At 41.4% G+C, this 8,514-nt stretch overlaps 1 protein-coding gene across 1 annotated transcript; it reads right to left on the reverse strand.

Moving 5' to 3' along the window:
• Nucleotides 1-2,146: 2,146 nt before the first annotated feature.
• On the reverse strand, nt 2,147-3,839 carry CALHM4 (calcium homeostasis modulator family member 4). Its single transcript, XM_030944957.1, has 2 exons — nt 3,282-3,839; nt 2,147-2,558 (listed from the first exon to the last, which is right to left on the reverse strand). Exons 1-2 carry the CDS (start codon nt 3,837-3,839, stop codon nt 2,154-2,156), a joined length of 963 nt encoding a protein of 320 aa, XP_030800817.1. The 3' UTR covers nt 2,147-2,153.
• Between the last annotated feature and the right edge of the window lie 4,675 nt (nt 3,840-8,514).

Raw genomic sequence — 8,514 nt, forward strand, 5'->3', positions numbered from 1 at the left:
GGGTGTTTCTGTGAGAAGCTGCCAGAAGCTTCCCCTGTGTCCTACAGAGCTGATGCCAGCGGGCTCCAAGACGGACCTGCTGCTGGCCAAGGCTGAGCACCATCAGCAATGATGGTAGCACCTCTGGGATAACAGGTTTAAGAAATGAGGAAAAAGACCCTGAGCAACAGAACTTGCAGTCAGAGAGAGGAGTGAGCAGAGCAGCTCTGCAGATACCAAGCTCAGTGAGGAAGGAGAGGAAGCAGATGCTACAGGCTCTGGAGCAGAGGCTTCCCTGCAGCTCCTGGTGCAAACCATGGGGAGGCAGCTGTGCCCCTGCAGCTCAGAGAGGAGCCTGGTGAAACAGATCCGCCTGCAGCCCCTGGAGGAACCCACACCAGGGCAGGTTGGTGCCTGCAGGAGGCTCTGACCCCACCGGGGGCCTGTGCTGGAGCATACTCATGGCAAGACCTGTAGAGAGAGGAGCCCCCAGTGCAACAGGTTTGCTGGTAGGATTTGTGACCATGCAGGGAGCCTACGCTGGAGCAATCAATGAAGACCTGCAGCTTCTGTAAAGGACCCACACTGGAGAAGTCAGTGGAAGACTGGCCCTGGGAGGAAGTACCTATGCTGGAGCAGGGGGAGAATGTGAGGAACCCTCCCTCCAAGGAGGAAGGAGCAGCAGAGACAATATGTAATGAACTGACTGCAACCCCCATTCACTCACACCCCATGCACCACTGGAGGGGAGGAGGTAGAAAATTTGTGAGTGGAATTGAGCCCAGGAAGAAGGAAGGTGGTGGGGAAAGGTACTTTACAATTTACTTCTTATTATCCCGCTCTGATTTCTAAACTAATTTCTCCAAGTGGAGTCTGTTTTCCCCTTGACAGTAATTGCTGAGTGATTTCTCCTTGTCCTTATCTCAGCCCATGATCCTTTCTTTATATTCTTTTTCCCCTATCCAAACAAGGAGAAGAGGGACAGAGCAGTTCTGACTCCTGCATTTTCTAATAAAATGTACTAAATAATTAGATTTTTCCACTTAAAGCCCCTGGGATCATTTATTAGTAGCAGATAGCATCCTATAGTGTAGCATATGGCTTTGGAGCCCACATATATATGTGTACATGGCAAGGCAATACAGGAAGCATTAAAAAAACTATGGCATACATTTCCCTCCCACTTAGAGTTAGAAACATCTGCACAGGAGGTTAGAGAGGAGATAAGTAATATCACATCATACCAAACTGACTTAACACAAAAACATCATTAAGCCTTCTTTCACAAAATTCAGTAGTTTTTAATCACAGTCATTTCCATGGGCCCAGTATATTACAAGTTTACAGAGGCAAAGCAAACCCTGCTGTACAGACTGAGATTTTTCCCATCCTCATTTGCTATTTGTACAGTAGCGAAGCACACAAACACCTTGGAGATTTAGAAGTATTTCCAAATAGGAGACTGACCTTGATTTTGCTTTCAGCCAGAATACATTTCAGCTCAGTTTGCCATATGTCAAATGTTTGTTCATACAGCTGCTATGTGTTACACATCTCCACCATGTGCCTCAGTGGGGATTTTCTCTCCTTATCAGAATTTAAAGTTCTCTCATTATTGTATCTAAACTCAGCCTTTGATGATAAAATTTCTCCATATGTTTCCTGCATGCTACTGTAGCCCCAGATTTAACTAGTAGTTAGCTCAGTGTAGATTACTTATATAATACCAAAAAAAATAGCAGAAGAGGAGAAATAAGTAATTTCTGCTAGGTGTCACTAAGGAAAAGCTGGATAGCTGCCTTTGCTCCATACAGAATGGACCAATTCATAGGATCCAGTCAAAGTTTACCTCTTAAAGATCCTTTTAATGGAAAAAAAATTTAAAAGTATTTGTAAATAGCTTTCTCAGTACAACTATTAGAAAGCAGAGAGCTGAAGCTTGAAATAACCCACCCTAATCTAGGCATGGATCACCACATCCCACAGGAGTCAAAATACCATCAGTAAAGGCATCTGTAAGCAGGTGCTGAAGGACTACATTAACAAGTTTCACTTGCTCACATAATTTATACATCAATGTAATACTGTATTGGAAAGTTCCAGTGCAGCTGAGGTCTGATATAGAGATAGACAAGTTTCTGCTTTTCTGTAAAGTATTGTGGGGTCTTGGATCTTCAGAGCTGTGTTATGATCCCAGGGTCTTCATCAATCCTCAGATACTTTCCGCTTGCACGCTCCTTGAGTGCCCAGTCGTGGAGGAGGCTGTAATCATAGTGCTCCTTATCCACTCGTTTCAGAAAGGCCAGTCCAGAAATGGCCTGCCACTCCCTGAGAGATGGGATACGAATTTCCTTTACAGTCTCACTTCCTGGGACAAAGCCAAAGAACTTCCTTACATTCTGCATGGCATAGAGCCTGGAGTGCTGCTCTGTTGCCTCATCGAAGAGCTCTTGCTCATTGTGGACATAGCTGTTCCAGTATCTGAAGTGTAGAAAGCTGAGCGGGGAGAAACAGCTTGCCAGGCAGTAAGAAAGGAACACAGTGATGACTACCACAGCAATCAAAAGCCAGCCAGCCACCTTACCAAAAAAAAAAAAAAAAGAAAATGACTGTTAGACCTGAAAATACTCACAGTGGTAACTTCTGAGCACCAGAAAATCCATAATATTAACTTTACTTGCTTTTCCTAAATAATAGCATTAATAAGGTGTAAGCCTGGAAAGCATCTGTTACCACCAAACCCAGTCCATGCCTACTGGAGGCATCCATGTAGTAAAATTACTTGTTTCAGCTATTATTGTTATAAGATTGGTCATGCAGGTCCCAGACTATATTAGCTTATAGCCTGTTTAAAAACAGTTTTCTCTGAAGTGACAACTTCAGAGAAGTTGCTTCTCCTATTATTTACCCAGTATGCAAACTTTTAGAATTGAGTCTGATCTAAACCCCAAGATTTTACATGGGTTTACATGAAGCTCTCACAGCCTGGGCCTCTTAGTCACATTTTTTTCTGCTTTAATGAAGAAACTTCATACCCTCCCTGGCTCTTGAACTTCCATTTGTCGTACTTGGTATTATTTTTCAGGATACTACACAAGGATGATTATGTCCTCAGACAGCAGGTAACAAATGGGACAAGCAGATATAGTGATTTACAAAGTTCAGTTCCACTTAAAAGAAAAGAACGTACTTCAAAACACAGAGATTTAGCACTCAAGGCAGAGGACCCTGATCTTGTTTTATGCCTGCTGAATTAGCTTCACCCCTTACCATCAAGTTTACAGGCAATAGGAGGTACTCACTTGTGACTGGTATCGGAGGAGGAGAATCACTTCATCTCTCGCCCGGCTCAGCTCTGGAGGAACCAGCTGCCCGCAGGGAAAGGTAGCCAATATCCTGCTGCGCTCAGCAGCGGTGACATTAGGAGCAGCTCCATAGTAATGCACAGGGATGTACTCGCTCACAGCACAGATATAATAGGAGCCATTTATCAGGGTCACTGCAAGCCACGTGACTGGAGCAACCAGTGCCCTCCCCGTGATGCTGCACAGGACAAAGCAGAGCAGTTTGCATTTCAGCAGCCAGTTTGATGAAGTCTCCCTCTCAAAATGAGAACTTTTGCCCATAACGAGCCTCCAAGTCTGGTTGTTCAGGGCATAGCCAACAATCAGAAGGATAAGTGCAGGCACTCCTAGGAAAGCCAGCCCATAGATAAGGTTCTGTCCAACATGACAGGGACAGCTGAATGTGAAAAAAGAGAAAAGTTGCTGCCCGCCAATTGTCAATATTGCAATTATTGCATTAGCAATAATGACCTCTTTACCTTTTAGAAAAGTTAACCACTTTGGAAGGAAAGTCATTTTAGATCCTATTCTTTACCAGATTAGTTTGATATAAGTCAACACTAGCTTTTAGTTATATTTAAGTAGTGTCAATGGGCAGAGCAGAATAAACACCAACAGCTTGAAATTAATACCCCCAAACAACACCCAAAAACCTCCCACTAACTTTCAGTGGCTTGTTTGCTAGCTTTAAGTATGCTTGCAGACACCCAATGATGTGTTTAAATTGATTCAGTAATTTATCTCAGCTGTTCTGGAAAATTGAGCTTTTAGGCTGTTGTGAGCTCTTCCAGCCCATTGCTAATTGTCTGAAATTAACAATAATTTCCCCCTACCTTTTGGATGACATGCAGTGCTATCAAACTGATGGCTAACCTGTCAGGGTTAATTGCTAAGCTGTTTGCTAATCAAGAGTAATTAGCAGAAACATGGCATGAAACTAGGAAAAAAAAAAGGAGCCTTCCAGCTATTCTTCATAAAAGATCATCCAAAGAAATCCTTGGCAAATGGACTGATGAAAAAAAAAAGAGAATGCTTCCATTTTTAAATAAGTTTATAAAATATTCCATATGTTGCACAATGTTTGGAAGCCTAGTGCTGTTTGCATTTGATGTCAGTTCTAGGGCAATTCACTGTTGAAACACTAGAGTCTGAGAAGTAATTAGCTGCTGGATCATGAGGATTTTAGTGTTTCACCTGTAGGTAGCAAGAAGCCGGTGTGTCTCTTTTTGTGACAGTGCTGAATGTTTCCTTTGGAAAGTTTGTTGGGGTTTTTTGTTTGTTTTGGTTTTGGGTTTCTTTGGGGGGGAGAGGAGTGTTGTTGTTTGGTTTTTTGTTTTGTTTTTTTTTTTAATAATATATATTTATAATCTGCTATTCACAAAATGTCAAGCCAGCTGGTATTTATATAGTGTGCTTGTGATTACAGTTCTAAGCTTTTCTGTAAGTATAGTCAGTCCTATTCCATGGACAGAGATAAAAATTTTTCAATTAAGCATTTCCACAGCTGGTTTCTGGATATTGGGATAGATGACCTGGGCTCTGAGCATCCCTCACAAATCCAGCCTTAAGCAGGAGTCTGAAAAGTTGAAAACATTTCACTCTTGATGATTTTCTCTGGATCACCCTTTTTTATGGTCACACTATCCAGTAGTTCTGTGCAGTTCTATCAACCTAGGCTGATCTGAATATGCAAATACTTGTGTTTCAAGACTGAAAAGTCTGACATTCTTACCAAGAAAAGAAAAAAAGTAAAAGTTAGCCAGAACGTTTGTGGGGAAATTTGCCTTCCCATTACAGATGTCTATCTCCAGCATGCGTGGACTTGGTTGTGTGGTATAATAGTGTCTGCACAGCCTCTTCTCTCCCCTTGCAGAGAGGGTTGCTAATAATAAATTTGATCTCAAACAGTGGTTTTAGCACCCATGGTGTCTGCTTGGAGGGCAGAGACACTCTCTCAGCTGTTGCACACAGGGATGGCATGTTACACATGCCTTGCCTGTTCCCTAAGCAGGACCCTGTTCCTCCAGTACACTGTTAGGGTGGACACCTGCTTGTCTCGTCCCCAGTCACCATCTGGGAAGGAGATTCTTGCTGGTAACTAGCTCTCAAACAATGTGATGCTGTTACACAAAATTAAAAGCAGTGCAGAAACATACTGAAACATCCAGCAGCACTTTATCACAGCTTTTCTGGAACTAGTTACATTCTTAGTTGTTTGGACGCAGTAATAGCACAATGAAATCCCAGAGCTGTCTGAATATTGCCATTTTAAACCTTCATTTTCTTTCAGTTTCACAGGATTTTCAGTAACTTTTTTTTGTATTAGTGACATTATATTTGGAGAAAAAAATCAGTGAAATAAACCTATCATGCTATCACAAAATTATTTTATAAGAGTCTTCTGTTATGCCTCAGTTCATTTTAAAATCTCTGATTCCTTCTGAGATTTCTTTTGGAACCTGTGTCTTCTTTTGTTTATAAGGGAGGAAGGCTTTCCCAAGCATCACTTGTTTACTCAAGAAACACATTAGATGTGAAACTGAAGTGGTATCCAACACTGAAATATTAATAGTCAGCCTAAGGCTGTTGAATGAGGCAATTTATACAATCAATACAACAACTTTGTACTTTTGCATTTTCGTTCCTTGGCACTTGCTTTCATTGCCTGCTGTAAATGATCCTGCTGGGTCATCCTATTATGGAGCAAATTACAGGGTTGGATCCAATTAAGAGCTTGGGTGGCACATCAAACCTTTCAGTACTTGCCTTTGCAGAGGAACCCAGGGTCCTGAGGTAGACATTTAGGCTCTTTGTCCAATTCCAAGGAAGAATTAGGACTGGATGCAATCCAAAATACCACTACCTGAGGTGACAGCTGGCTGGCCTGTGAGGCAAAAAGATGCCTATAGCTGATATTTCAGGCAAATAGGATCCATGAACAAGCCTTAGTCATGGTTTTACTTTTCATATTGCAGGGCTCTGTCAGCTTGAACTCACTGCCAGTAACTTCTCTTATGAGAAGGAGAGATTTTTTTTTTTTTAAGGAGTGAGAATCGTTTGTAATTTCTTTTAAAACATGATGTTTGGAAGACAGATTTCACCTTTCATATGCAGCAAGCGATTTTGATTCTCCTTTTTATTGAAATAAAGCAACCATGGCAGAATAGAGAGATTGGTTTCCGCTCCCTTTTCCACCTGATCTAGTAAAAACTCATTCACTCATCTTTTTCTTCCTAAAGCTCAGTTATTATTAGTGATGAGATGTGACTATGCTGCAAAGAAGCTGTGTTCTCCACTTTCCTGCCATAGTTCTACCAGTTGTGTTTAGTTTCACCACAGAGAGTATTTTGGTATTTATTGGACAAAAAAAAAAAGGACCAGGATTTTGTTATCTAATGGCCAGGCAAAGTTAAGGAGGAAGAGGGAAGTGATCGTCTATTTTCCATCTGAAGTTTGGAGGAGGAGACTGCATCCTGGTCTCTCTGGTCCTGCACACATGTTTTCACCACTGAGTTAGCAGTCAAAAGACCAATGTTCTGTGGCTCCTCTAGCTGCATTTTGAGCTCTATTTTGCATGGATGTCAAGCCCACCCGTGCATGTTAAGAAGCATGGTATGAAAGCACCTGCATGACAGATTTCCTGTGGGAGTAGAAGGGGGCACTGGCCATGTCCTGTGAGCTGCCAGGTCACAGTCTGGATGCAGGCTGCCAAGTCATTTTCATGGTCTCTTTGGCCTTTGGAGAAGTTCCTGTCCCCATAACCAGGACAAGCACTGATGGAAAAACATAATAAGCTTTATGTTAAGGGAAGGATAGAAATCTGTTAATGATTTTTTAAAAGCTTACATATTTCACTTCAGAATTCAGCTGTGCTTTATAGGCAAATTTATGAGATTTTAAATTCCTGCAGAGAGCAGAAAGGAGGCGCTCAAATCTCAACACACCCTCTTGAGAAACATAACCTAACCAAGGAAGTTTCAGCAGGTCAAACTGAGGATGCTTCCCAGGCAGGGCACTACAGCAAAGTGACAGCAATGGCATTGCTTTAGTTGGGAACGTGGTGAGAGCAGCACCCACACTGGACTTCTAGTAAAAGCACTCATGTGTGATATAAGAAACCTGTGTTCAAGTTCTTTTTTTCACATAGCTTCAAATCCTCAACACCTACCTTCTTGTGCTTTTATTTTCTGTCAGAGAAAATTTAATACAAGGTCTATCCACCTGAAAAATGGAGAGTAAACAAAAGCTTGGCCCTGTATTTTACTAATTTGGACACTCACCTTTTGTGGTTATTGCATTCTTGTTTTGGCTCAAAGAATTTTTTCACTTTTTTTTTTAGGCTTTCTAATTAGGCAATATCTAATTTATTATTTGCTTCTATGTTGCACTTATTATATGCTTAGCTCTGCAGGTATCAGTTTTCCCATAATAGGCAGTCCATTGCAAGAGACAGAGTACTGGTGCATGCTTTTATGTGTACTTTTGAGCTTCGGGATATATTTTGTATTTGGTTTTTGTTTTTTAGTTTGATGGGAATTGAGAGAACTGATGTAGTCTAATGCTCAAGCCCTGTGAAGACTCACCTTGGGGCTGAAGGCTAAATTTCTCACCTGAAAAACAGGACAGAAAGGGAGGTGGAGGGTGATTCTCATTTTCTCACTATTCCAATTGCCTTGGATTACTTCTAAGAAGCATATGTTCAGGATTAAAACAGGTGCCAGATGTGTGCCTACCTCTACTCTTTTCACAGGGCTGCAAGACAGTCCACCAAGGACTTGTTTCCCTCACTGGAGCCATTGAATCCCCAGTTTATTTGGACACACCATTTCAGCTTTGTTTTCTCAATAATGTGCAAACCTTTTGAAACGCAGTACATTTCTACTCAATACACAGCAATATATGTGTGAATTGACTTGTGTGCACGTGGGCATGTCTGTATTTTTCAAAGGATGTTGATGTGTCTTTGCCATTGCACTGGCTGGTGCACAAGGTTCCTTATGATTATGGTATTAATAATGCAGGATAAAGTAATTAATCTATATATATTCTGAACCACATAAATAGAATTGTGCTCATTTATGAGTAGTCTTAAGTGCTTTGTTGTGGGTTCTGTAAAGTTGAATTATGCTAATTGTAATCTTTTACAGGTTGGGTTTTTTTTTTAATGTAATGCAGTACACTTTCTTGTGGA

Source organism: Camarhynchus parvulus, chromosome 3 (assembly GCF_901933205.1).
Source record: "Camarhynchus parvulus chromosome 3, STF_HiC, whole genome shotgun sequence".
Lineage (NCBI taxonomy): Eukaryota > Metazoa > Chordata > Aves > Passeriformes > Thraupidae > Camarhynchus > Camarhynchus parvulus.

Bases quoted from the DNA above. Each gene is read 5' to 3' on its own strand.
- CALHM4 (XM_030944957.1), bottom strand. From the start codon at position 3,839: ATGACTTTCCTTCCAAAGTGGTTAACTTTTCTAAAAGGTAAAGAGGTC. The intron at 2,559-3,281 runs GTGAGTACCTCC...TTTTTTGGTAAG, and splicing joins TCCTCCGATACCAGTCACAA to GTGGCTGGCTGGCTTTTGAT.